We start from the raw sequence: 12,843 nt of genomic DNA, 5'->3' as shown, positions 1-12,843 counted from the left end.
TAAAGGTCATGATCTGCTGCGTCTGCTCGAGCAGAGACATAAAATCTCTGACAGGCTAATCTACATGAGATAGTGGCCAAGGTCTTTCATGCACTCTGCTCATCTGAACTGCTCCACCTTTTACAGCACAAGAGGAAGAACTAATTTCAATCTATGAAATGACAATGTTATTACTTGATATTATAATCCTGTGATCAACAGTATTTTACAAGTAATTATAATCCTGGACAGCTGCACTAGACACTAATGACACGTAATGCTAAAGTCACACGACACATTTCCTTTTGTCTGATCCAATCAGAACCATCGTTTCTGACGTGAGGCGTGGTTTTCTGTGGTGTCTGTAGAAACCCTCTTTTGCATCTCAAATTCTGATTCGCCAGTAAACCAAAATATGACAATTCTGAAAACGATTCCACACCACCTTTTCTTTAGTTCAAGCGTTCTAGAGAAGTATCGGACAGGCCATCCGGACTTCCTCTTCAGCCAAAAAGAACCTCGACAAGCTGGATAAAATCTGTTGCGGTTCCTTCAGAATAAAAGCTGAACCTCACGACCCCTTCAGGGTCTCGCTGACGCCAATGATAACCTGTCGTGACCTGGAAGCATTCCAAGACTAGTTTGGTTCAGCACCGCTGCTTTTCTACCGGCTTCGGTTCCAAGGAGGGTCCAAGAGGACCTCGACAATCTGGATCTAATCGGAGGCTTCCCCTGGGTACGTAGAGCGACTGATGGCGTCTCATGTGTGTTATAAATCTCCAACTATAGTTTAGAGCGAAACATTCACTCCCAGTCAGAGCTAAATTCTTCTCCGGATCCGCTGGTTCTGATAGCAACATTCCACACATAAACCATCATCTCACGTCTCACTCCACCTTAGTTCCATCAGTCCACCGAGTGTTTAAGTTAGTCTTGTTTAAATTGTGTAGAAATAAATTTCTTAACTATAATAAACCCGACTCTCTTTCTTTCCTCTGAGTTAATACGAAGTGTCAAGTAATCCCTACAATAAAAAGTTCTGATCTTCTGGTTAAAATATTCAAAGATCCATCATATTGATATTTCATATTTCTATGAATCTATGGAATCTCACATTTTATGGTTCATAAGTAAGATGTTAACTACCCATTGTTGCACCCTAAAATGAGGAAAAATTTTTCTTTCAGTCTTTAAAATTCCTGTAGATTTAGACCTAATAAAACGATTAATGTCAGAGTTAATCAGCACATATTGAGTCATTTTCTACGCTGATGACCATGTTTTGTTTTGCAGACTCTGCTATGTGAAGCTCAAGTTGCTGCTGATAGCTATAGAGTACAAGTCTGATCAGAGGGAGAGCAGGTAAGGTGGACGAGCTGTCTGTTAGGAAGCATGATGAATGCAGATGTCCCGGCTGTTGTTGTTCTCAGTGATGAAGCAGCTTGGCGTCAGTGTGTCTGACTGCTTTATGAAATAACTTGGTTTGGTATTTTCTGATGGGTTAATGACTGAGGGAGTTGTAAGTTTAGTCTGCTAAAGAAGCTGAGTGACTTTGACAGCATGTCACTGCCATTAATTGACGTGAAACTTACACAGTTTGTGATTTCCGTTTCTTCTTTTTATCTTTAAAAATTCTCACAGCACACTGATCAACCCTGGGAACCATGTTAAAATGCAGGAAGGAACACTGGGCTTTTTTATTGCAAGTGATGCCAAAGAAGTGAAGAGGTAAAAGACAACAAAAAAAAAAAAATCAAATAAAAACAAAAGGCACTGGTTTGCAAGTTCATCAGAAAAACTACAAAGACAACTTTTTAACAGTTTAAACGGATCAATTCTGTTGTTCACTGTCTAGAAAGAAACGTGTTTGCAATAAATTCGAGGTTGCCAACCTTTTTATCGAGCTACCTTCTACATATGTAATCACTGTATTTCCTCTGGGCATGTCCAAACCAACTGTCTGACTTTACCTCCTAAACATCTAACATGAGTTGTCCCTCTGATGGACTCAGTCCTGATCCTATCCATCCTCGTCACTACCAAAGCAAACAAGAAGGGGCTTACAGCGGATCCTTGATGCACTCCCACCTCCATCTTGAACTTGTTCTTCATGTCTACAGCACACCTCACTACTGTTTCACACTTTACTGCTATCTTACATCTCTTATACATGTTCTGCACCACTATCATACTTCTCTACCACCCCAGACAACCTCGTGTACCGCAGTTCCTCTCTCAGCACCCTGTCATACTTTCTCTAAATCTACAAAGACACAATGCAGCTCCCTCTGACGTTCTCTCCTCTTCTTCTTCAGCACCCTGAAACAAAAGTAGCATCTGTAGAACTCTTTCTTGGTCTGAAACCATTCTGCTGCTCAAAGATACTCCTGTCTGACTAAAGCCTAGCTTCCACAACTCTTTCCTGGAGCTTCATTGCAAAACTCATTAGCTTTGTTCTTCTGTAGTTCCCACAATTCTGTAAGCCATCTTTACTGACATGATTTTAATCACATGAAGTGAGACCAAAAAAAATAGCAGCATAAATAATATTTTTGATATTTATTATTGTGATATTTTTAGAACATGCCTGAGGGCGCTGTATAGGGTTGGTGACTCGTGCTTAGAACCAATCCAGACTTAAACTCTTTAATGAGATTCTTTATTATTGTTTTTTTTTTTTTTTGCAGGGCATTGTTTTACTGCAAGGCTTGCCATGATGACATAACAGACCCTAAAAGAATAAAGAAATGTGGATGCAAGAAATGTAAGTTCATTCACATTTTTCTTTTCCTCCAACTTTGTAACTTCATAGTTCTCTCTGACTAACAGCCCTATTTTAAAGGTTAGTTCAACACTCAGTCTGTCTCCTCATGCACATTCTTCATGGATGATATCTTCTAAAGTTAATAAGCAGCACATGATCTTATACTTTAATTCTCTTTATACATTTATATAAACACAGAGTGACTGTTAATACAACAAATAACAAATGAATATTTTTGTATTTTCTGCTAACTTAATGTGTAAATAGTTTTTTTTATTGTCCTTTGTTGTCTTTTCACTCGGGTTTTCTTCAGATTTTTTGTGTAACGTCAAAACACATAACCTTCACGTTCTATGCATTCTTTTCTTGCTGCTTGGAAACTTGGCATTCTTTAAAAATATCACTTTAATAGTGATATATTGTGAGTAATGAGGATTTGTTTTCATTGGAAATACGACAGCCTGCTATCTGCACCCTTGACCAAAGCAACGTGATTGAATGCACCCTAAATGTTGCATGTCCATTGCTACCTGGATTCCTCATTGCTGTTGTTGTTTATTGATTTTAAATAACAGATGTAAACAGTTAAAACAAACAAAAATTAATTTCTAAAGAAAAATTTTAAAAGTGAGAAACTTTGGCAACATTTATAACTTTTCTATTTTAACATTGCATCTCTCAAATGATTGTTTGTTTGTCATGTAAATCCGAAATTCACCAGCAGGCGTCCCCACAGACTGATGGGAAACAACATCCAGACAAAAACTCACCAGCTAGAAAGCCACACAGATTAAAAATAAGGAATATTTTAGTTTTTAACCATGAAAATAACAGAAAAAAAGACTTTTCACATATCTTTGGGTATAGTTTAGTTTAATGACACATCAGGAATAGGGAGTAATTTATTTGTTCATCTACAGTTGCTCTTTAAGCATCCGACACATTTGTTGCAGAATTTTGCTTTTGTTAAAAAAGTAAACATAAACATGTGGAAATACTGAATCAACTTCAGATCTCCTTATATAGTGAGCCAGAGCTTGTAAAAGGTCATGTTTTAGGTGAGGGGAAGGTGTGAAGCTTTGAAATACCAAGATAGTTCCTTTCTTTACCAGTTTACAATAAAGGTACATAGTTTATAGATATGTTATTAAATCATCTAAAACACTTCATAAGACATTAATAAATGCTATTATGCATTCATTCAGGGTAAAAAAGAGGGTAAACTGACCGGTTACTCGTGATCTAAACCTGTTCACTTTTATATTCCGTCTAGAGTTGCAGTAAAAATCATTTGAGACCAATTTACTACCTTGAAAGCACAATGAGCCTTTCTAAACACATTCTAGCATACAATATTGTAATTTGTCATCATGAATATCCACAACTATCAAAGGAAATCTAGTAAAGGATGAAACTCGAAACTGTTAGTTATGCTTTATAAACATTTAGAAATGCCAAAAGAGATTCTTATGGTGAAGCGGTACCGTAGAGGTAATGTCACAAAGCTTTTCTATGCACAGAAAGGCAAGATTCCAGTTTGTGTTATCTACTTTTTATAGAAATACTTGATCCCACTGTTACAAATGTTTGACTATAAATAGTGACATCTGTTTATGTTAACAGATGCTCACAAGGTAATAACTTGGCAACAAATGTTTGTTATAGAAACTCTGGATGAAATGTTGTGGTGAACATATTCGGCTCACTGTTTTGCAAGAAACCCTGTGGTTTTGTGTTGGAAAACATGACAGATCTACGTCACACAGTCACTTACCATTCATGGACTCACCCAATTTGACTCGAGACATGGATGGCTTTTGTTGGTTTAGCGTCCAGGAAACAGCAGAGATCATCTTGGCTATTAGAAGCTAACTGTTAGCGTTAGCAGCTCCACTACACAGCAGAACTCCTCCACCCTTGTGTTATTTGTGGAGCTAAAACATCAACGTTGCAGATCAGAGTCAGTGGAAGAGTTGCGATGCTGTTAGCCAATCAGAAGTGAGATGTCCCAAAAAACCTCCAAAGCCTGTCATGTTCAGTTCACCTCTGATGTGGCTCACTTCTAGTTCCCGAAACAGGCACACCAGAGCCCCCCCCCCGAGTACAACTTACAAGGCCTTCATTCTTACTGGAAATGTACTGAAAGTATGAGGAAACCACTTTAGTGCTTCATTAAAAGTTACAGATGAATTAATAACATGTGCATGATGTATTTAAGGGGAGCCTTATTGTACACTACCATAATTTCTTCACAAATAATCAGACCTTCCTAGCACAAATACCAGGATAGCTAGACGTTTTATTTTGTTAACTCTGACCTTTACCAGCTGTAACAGCAGTTCATCTCCATCCTCCCAGCAGAAGTCTACCTTTGTCCATTTAACTGCAGAACAACCCTCAACATTAACCTGCTCTTCCTCTCCTCTCGTCTGAACCCATGACTGTAGCTAAAACATCCATCTACAAGACAATGGGCCTGGCATGTTGCTTTCGTTGCTGCCGCTCAGGGCGGTGCTGCTCTTGCATGCCAGTTAGTGTCCGTTGTAGCTCAACCTCCCCTCGACGGGGCAACCCACCCTCTGCTGTCTCTGTTAGTGATTGCTCATCCGCTGTACGTGCCTGTAAGTTGTCACTGCGACGTGTGCTCTTCAGTGTTTGTGCTGTGCAGTGTGTGTTCTGCTTCTGCTCTGTCCATCTCTAGCTGCTGTGTGGTTCTGACTTTGCTCCGTCAGCTGGTGCTCCACATCACCGCGTTTGGAGGTGATTCTTGACTGTTGTGCAGCATGCCGTTTTGCAGTCTGCTTTTTTTCCTAGAAAAGTGACCAGCATGGTTTGAGTTTGATCAACTGTTGCTGATTTGCTGCAGAGCAAAAGGCGACTCTACAGTGACATTTTAAACCAAGCTGAGCCTTTCAAGGCTTGTTGGAAAATAACCATTTATAGCTTCTGATAAAAGTGAACTAGAGAGAGTAAATTAACATTCACCAATAAGTTTAATCCAGATGTCACTGCATTACCCTGTAGAGATGAGGAGACTGTATGGGGTTTGAGATATTTTTCCAAGTCGATGACACAGTGAGTTTAAATAAATGTCTTTGAGAACACCTGAGGGGATTTCTTTTGGGGGAAGATTTCAGTGCATATTGAGGTTAATGTGGTGGCTTTATTAAATCAAGAGGAAAAGCTTGAATGAGCTCTGAGGGTAAAATCGGCAACACGTTCAGCAGACACACCAGAGCTCCCCTTGCTGAAGACGTTGTAGGTCGGGGTCTGCTTCTCTAAGAATGAAATGTACAGTAATACGATTGTAACAGTGCTGAATATCTGGATTGTAAAAGGAGTAAAAGACAGTGGCACAGCACCAAATAGCTGTGGATTTAAAAGAATTGATTTGAACTGAACCAAGCTGCACAGGAACTCTTAATTCAGGAGTGATTTCTCTTTAAAGCCTGAGGGTTTTGTTCTGATGCATGGCAGCAGGCATGGAGAATGTGTCAGAGGTTGCAGAGCATTGATACATTTTGCTGGAAAACATTTTGGAATGTCACACAGTTTTAGCAAATGTCTCTGGATCAAAGACTATGCTGTGTAGAGCTGAGCGTCTCTGGGCGTTTCCACCCCTCAATGTGTCTCCCAGCACTGTGTGTTGTGAAATTCGCCGGGCTAGCAAAGCTTGAGCGTAGCTCCAGAGTCGCTGTCGACATGGTGTGGGGGATGCAGAGAGCGAGGCCCTTATACGGCCTGACATGAAAATTATGTTTGCATTTTCATTTTAGGAGTGCTACCGGTTGTCAAGAAACTCAGCCTGACAGTTCCTAACCACCAGGCAGTCAAGTGCCCCCGCCCCTCGGTTTTACTCCGGTTGTGGGACAGATGCTAGCCTGTTAGTCCTGTGACTCTGCTCACGCCCTCCGATTGCAGGCGACAGATGCCAGGACCAGCGAGGTCCCCGTTTGAACACTGCTGTCACCGTTCTGCCTTAAGCTCAATGCGTGACCTTTATTGTGAGCAAGGGGTCAAAATAACTCACTAATGAGCAAGTGTGGGATTCACAAATGTAAAAGGTGACTCTCACTAAGGCCCTTGCTTGCTAGCAGGAAAGTTCTCAGCGACACAGGTGTAGGAACTAACATGACAAATAAACGTGAATTAAAAACAGCATGTGAATCAAAATCATGCACCGGTCAAAATATGTTTTTAATAACAGAGAAAAACTTGCCTTCTACCACTATTTTTGGCTATTTGCTTTAGCCATCGATAGAGAATAGACAGACAAACACTCGTGTTAAAGCCTGTCAGATCTATGTCACACTTAGCATTCATGGACTCACCCATTCTCTGCGTTGCCCTGCGATGGACTGGCAGCGACCCTGCGTGGATAAGCATGGAACGGATGGACTTCCCCATCTTGACCCGCGACGGGGAAGGCTGTTGACTTAGCGACCAAGAAACCGCAGAAAATGTCTCCACTAGTAGAAGCTAACATTAGCATTAGCATCTCCACAACAGGATAGAGCTCATCCAGGCTTTATTTGTGGAGCTAAAACATTAATGTTGGAGAGTAAATGGAGTAGAGTTGTTTTGCTGTTAGCCAATCAGAGGCAAGACACTCCAAATCCTGCCGTCTTCTGCTCCCACGTCCCACCCCTGGCTAACTTCTACTTCTCAGAGAATGACTCACACAATATTTATACTAGAGAACACAGCAAATACTTAGAAAAAAACAAGTGAATGTGAACTTTAAAATGAAAAAAGAGGGATTTACTCGCCCTGTAATGGTATTATCCACAGTGGTGATAAATGAGCAGCTAATTATTGAAGTAAAACTGACACCATTTTGATCATTTTAGGTCATTTTGAACACTGTGCTGATTTACTGTTATGTTATTAGCTACAGATTAAAGGGAAAAGAGTGACTGAATTACAAACAAGATTATGACAAAAAATATATAATTGTAATGTATTAGTAAAAAGCATTTTAATCTTCAAAATAAACCCAGTTTTACAAGTTTTTACCTAGAATCCCACATTTGACTTTGAAAATGATTAATATCTTTTTCCACATCTTGCATTTTATTCCTCTTAAGGTCTAATTTTGTATTTTCAGTGTCCAAAGAGACAAACTCCTTTGCCTTTAAATGTATTGTTTATCATTTCTAATTTGCTTTCATGGCAGCCTGTTTTCTCATGTAACCACTCATCCTTTTTTCTGTTTTTTTTTCTCAGCTAAAAATAGCTATAATGGATATATCAAGTCAAGTAAGTTTTAATTCCTACTCTCTCTGGTCTGTCCCACATGCGCTCCGAGCTGTCACCACCTGAGCGGTCTCTAACCTGCTGCATCTCACTGTCAGCTCTGTCCTCATCCATTACTGCTAAGGTTTACATGCAAACCCTTAGAAACGTGGTTTTTTAGTGTAATCTACAACTCAGCAGCAGATGGAGCTACTGCTTCACTTTAAGAGCAGATCCATTAGATCACTGAACAATTTTAAACATTTTCATACAGCAGCATATGATTTCTGCTAATTATTCTAGATGAATTAAATATTTTTAAAAACAGAAGAAGATAGCTACAGTTCTCTTCCAACCATCAAGTGAGCTTCTTCCACTTTAACAAGATCTGTGCAACACATCTGCCACGTTGTGTTTTCCTGAAGAAGTGCTGTTCATGTTTGATGGGAGGCAGATAGTTACTGGAGGTCTGAAATGGGGAGGATAATCTGCTAGACAACTGACCGTTAAAATAATCATCTCCCTTCTCCAGTTTTAGCCCAGAGACGTTTTTCTTAACTAAATAAAATCCCTCTTCTGTGAGTGTTTTGTTAATGCTTTACCTCCTTTTTAGTCCTGGTTGAAACTTTAAGCTGCACAGTGTCTTGTTCTTGTGGCAAAACAATTGCTGAAACACCTGAATGTGTTTATTAATTCATATTTATAATAAATATCAAAGTAAATGTCAAATAGAAGTTTACATCTGTGGTGATACGAAGTGGTTAAGTGGCATTAAATAAAAATGAGATATTTTTTAAATTATTCAGCTATTGGCATTCTTGTGCCAGAAGGAGTTATCCAGCCACACCAGTGATTGTTCTTTAATTATTAAAATGTTTTATTAACACACACACACTGCAGGTCCTATTGGAGTCGGTTTAAATCAACTCACAACTTTTTGTTTGGCTGAAGAAACTAAAAGGTTAAAACTAGAAATTGTAAAACTATGATGAATTATTTTCTCTTTTCTGAGGGGATTTTTGACTTAACTCAAACTAAAAGTGTGTTTTTCTGGAAAGCTGCTGATTTTGACTCCTCCTCATTTAGATGTAAACAGCAGCTCTCAAATCGGGTCATCACAGTGTCGTTACAAACCCGCCAAACCGAGCCCCAGCCCTGCCAGTGAGGTCTGTAAGGGGCCCAGCAGAGTGGTTCCTGTCTCCATCCCTTTGGTAAATAATCACAAGGGAAGCCTGCAGCCTTCCACCAGGCCCTCCGCCCTGAGACTGAGCCTCACGTGCTCTGGAGACCTGACCCGAGTCGGCCAGCTTTCAGGGTTGGCAGAAGAAACCAGCCGACTGCAGCGGGCGCAAAGCCTGCCGGTGAAATACAGATACCACGCCGGTCACTCCAATAACGTCACACTCAGTCAGAGGCATTGTAAGGGCCAACCAACCCCCTCCTCCTCCTCCTCCTTGGTGTGTTTGGCAGACTCGGACTCAACAACACAACCGAAGCATGTGCTTGCCAGGCTGGAGTGATTACATGTGTAGCATTCTTTACTAATGACCCAGTCTGTGCAGCTGTCAGCTGTGAAACATTAAATATTGAACAGGCCGAGCGAGATGTGAAGGGTCCGAGTGCTGGGGCGCCCCCCCTCCACTGGAGGCCCCATGTACTTCAACATGCTCCATTATGGTGTCGGTCGCAGAAGCCCTGTCAGAGCAGGAAACCGTCTGAGGAGCGTGATCTTAGAGTTTGTTCTGAATTTAAAAAGATGTTCACAGCTTGAAGTGTCACTAAAAAGATAGTAAGTTTGTTTTTAGCAACCTGTAACATGCCATTTTCACTGAATGATGGCTGTTATAGTGCCACTACTGAAACCACCTCTTGCTGCTTGTTTTTATTTATTTTTTCACTGCCAGAGAGTGGCCTCCTTCAGCTGTGATATCACCTTGTGAAAATATTTGCCTGATTGCTTGACCCTTGGGTAAAACTTATCCTTCACTCAGCTCAGCTCAGTTTGGTGGAGTGATAAAGACAATGTCCGAGGGGCATCTCAGCTGTACATAAATCACTCTGGCACGAGGGCCAACCTAATTATACGATCCAAGGGCGCCACCCCCAAGAGTCCAGTGACTGACGGGGGATTCAGTCCTGACATAAACTTTGCCTCAGTTTCTAGTGATGAGTGTTTAATATTTGCCGGTTTTTGCTTTTACTAAAGGAGAATGTGGTATCCAAGTCTTGGTATACATTTGCACAAAATGATCTTAATCCTAATAGCTGAAGTGGATTTTCCTTTAAAGCATGTGCTAAATAACACAGATCATAATACAAAGGTTCATAAAGACTTTTTTATGTTTCATGTCTTCGCCATTCAAAAGTTGGAGTGTTGTGCCGTCTCTCTCTATCGCTGTGTGCTTCTAATCTCTTTTGCTTTCGGATGATCCCACACCTCAATTCTTGTTGCAGTTGAAGAGGACCAACAGTCTGCGCTGTCCCCCAAAAAGAAGCAGCGTAATGGAGGCACGAGAAATTCGCCCAACTCTTCGCCCAAGATAATGAGGTAAGACTCCAGAATGTTATGGAGAACATCTTGAACAGTTTCCGTGCCCATGTTTTCACTGACAACACACCACTAGGCTTTATGCAACACCCAGAGACCGGAGCTTCTAAACAGACCTGGCACTAATGACAGCACCTAGCAGTGAGGCCGGCTCTAAAGGATGGATAGCCCAGGGCTATCCGTCTATTGTCGGATCCCTCCGAGGTCTTTTCAGCAAGTTGGGCCACAGATAATGCGTATCATCACGATGAAAGGCAAATTCAAATGCTACCTTGCTTTTATCTTGTCTCATGAAATTAAATCAGTGCTTATTGATCTTGACTGGAGCTAACACTGTTACTCAACAAGAGGCCATTACTGGAATGATAATAGTAGTAGTCTTCATCATTAAGTGTCAGGTTATAAGGAAACCGTGCAACAGGGAGGACCTGCAGCCTGATGTATTCAGTGTTAATCAAAGCTGACAGTTGACTTTATGTTCCCATTGCTAATTTGGCTGCTATTTGTTTGACATTTGGAAGTCAAACCCACATGTCTGTATCACTTAATGCCGTATTGTACTGTACAGATACATAATATTCAGTAGTTAGGAAAGTGTCTTTGTTGTATTATAAATAAAATTATTTATTTGCATCAGTTAGCATGTCCTTTGATCTAAAGCCTCTGGTTTTTCAGGTGGGCGTTTGCACTTGTTTGATTTACTTCAAAGCGGTGTTCAAGTCGAATCGCTGCAGGTGATTTCCAGGCTCATGGGTAACCAAATCCAGGCTTTTCCAGCGGTATAGCCATCAGCTAAATATCAACCCACCAAACCAATCCATCTACTTGCCACACTAATACACTGCAATACAGGTGGATGTGTTATTCCACTCAGCGCCTGCTGTCTGAAGAGGGGTTCACTGTGGTAGCCTAAGGGATACTTCATTGCAACAAGCAGAGAGAGAGGGAGTGGTAGAAAACGCATCTGGGTGTATACTGTATCAAATGTGTTTTTATAGGACCTGAGGCCTCAAGGCCTTTGTAAATAAGTAATGATCAACAGATTGGCTGTGGGTTTTTAAGAGCAAGCTTTTGTCAGTTTGCATGATGGGAGGGTTTTTAAAGACCTTTCCACAGCCCATGTGCTTGTCCACAGCAAGTGCACTGATAATGAACTATGGGATTTACATAATGCGCTTGACTGCTTTCCATATTCTCCCTCTCTCCACTGTCATTACATTCCTTTAGAAGACACCTGGCCTCATGTTTTATGATGATGATGATGTGTGATTTGCAGATATGACAGTTGTTTTAAGGTGACAGTTTGACTTCTAGGTCCAGCAAACGAACCCATCCTGTCTGGAGCTCAGCAGCGACGACCTCGCTGAAATTAACACCACTTTCACAGGCTCCTTGATGGGTCATAAGGCACATCTAACTGTGCCATGTCAAAATGTGTTTGGTCACGTTGAAGTGCCTTGACATACACATCATGTCTGCCGTGGCGCTGCTGAGGCAATTGGCGGTGTGGGATAGTGACAGGCCGTCATGGCTGACAGTGAGCGATAGCTATCCTGGCAGAGCTCTGCCTCACCAGTCATCTCCACAAGGACAAACCGAAGTGACAGAGGCTCCTCTGAGCGAGAGCTGAAACATTTGACTTTTGATGAAATATTTAGCCAAGGTGTAAAACCTCTAAGTACCTTGACTCTTCTTACATTAAGTAGAATACAACCAGATGAGAGAAAGTTTTTATGAGGATATTATTTGATTAACTCTGAATTTTTCAGAATGAGTTGATCTTGGGTTTGTTCTGATAAGTAAAATGCTGATGATAAAATTAAAAAATAACTCCAAGTCTTGGATGTTTCAGGCAGTTGTACATTTAGTTGTTAGATGAATGTTTATTAGTATATCTTGGAGGCATTGGTGATGTTTTATAATAAATTTAAATGCAAAATAATCTAAAACTAAACTCTATTAACTCAACTAAACCTGTTGTAAACACTGTAGATGACAAATAGCATAAAAAACTCATATCGTTAGCTACTAGCATTAGGATTTGACCACAGGATGTCATTCTTAGTTCAATTCTTCATAATTCTGATTCACCATGGAAACTAAATTGAGACAGATTTGAGACAAGTTTTAGATGCCTCCCAACAACTTAACTATTGTAAGGGAAAGTTTGTTGCAAATTAGTCATAAATAAATTTCCATTAGCACAAGGGCAAAATGAAATTGAGAACCTTGCTAATATTTTGAGACATGTAGAAACCCCTGTGTGAATGCTGTTTGCAATTTGCTGTAAATACTTCCAATAAGATGCTGACTTTGC

General features: G+C 40.5%; 1 protein-coding gene across 19 annotated transcripts in view; it reads left to right on the top strand.

Moving 5' to 3' along the window:
• LOC107387848 (calcium-activated potassium channel subunit alpha-1) overlaps nucleotides 1-12,843 on the top strand; it is a 113,408-nt gene that overhangs the window by 84,821 nt on the left and 15,744 nt on the right. For 8 of the 19 annotated variants that reach the window (XM_070545659.1, XM_070545660.1, XM_070545658.1 and 5 more), the window contains 6 exons: nucleotides 1,273-1,341; nucleotides 1,621-1,707; nucleotides 2,667-2,743; nucleotides 7,970-8,002; nucleotides 9,065-9,397; nucleotides 10,433-10,526. In XM_070545659.1, the coding sequence (XP_070401760.1) occupies nucleotides 1,273-1,341; nucleotides 1,621-1,707; nucleotides 2,667-2,743; nucleotides 7,970-8,002; nucleotides 9,065-9,397; nucleotides 10,433-10,526 (693 nt within the window). Of the gene's footprint in view, nucleotides 1-1,272; nucleotides 1,342-1,620; nucleotides 1,708-2,666; nucleotides 2,744-3,155; nucleotides 3,165-5,190; nucleotides 5,365-7,969; nucleotides 8,003-9,064; nucleotides 9,398-10,432; nucleotides 10,527-12,843 lie in introns of all 19 variants that reach the window. The other 11 variants (XM_054749225.2, XM_054749224.2, XM_054749222.2 and 8 more) reach the window with 4 other exon arrangements.

Source organism: Nothobranchius furzeri, chromosome 16 (genome assembly GCF_043380555.1).
Source record: "Nothobranchius furzeri strain GRZ-AD chromosome 16, NfurGRZ-RIMD1, whole genome shotgun sequence".
Classification (NCBI taxonomy): Eukaryota; Metazoa; Chordata; class Actinopteri; order Cyprinodontiformes; family Nothobranchiidae; genus Nothobranchius; species Nothobranchius furzeri.
Note: the sequence above shows the minus strand (reverse complement) of the source record. Positions and strands in the feature narration are given on the sequence as shown.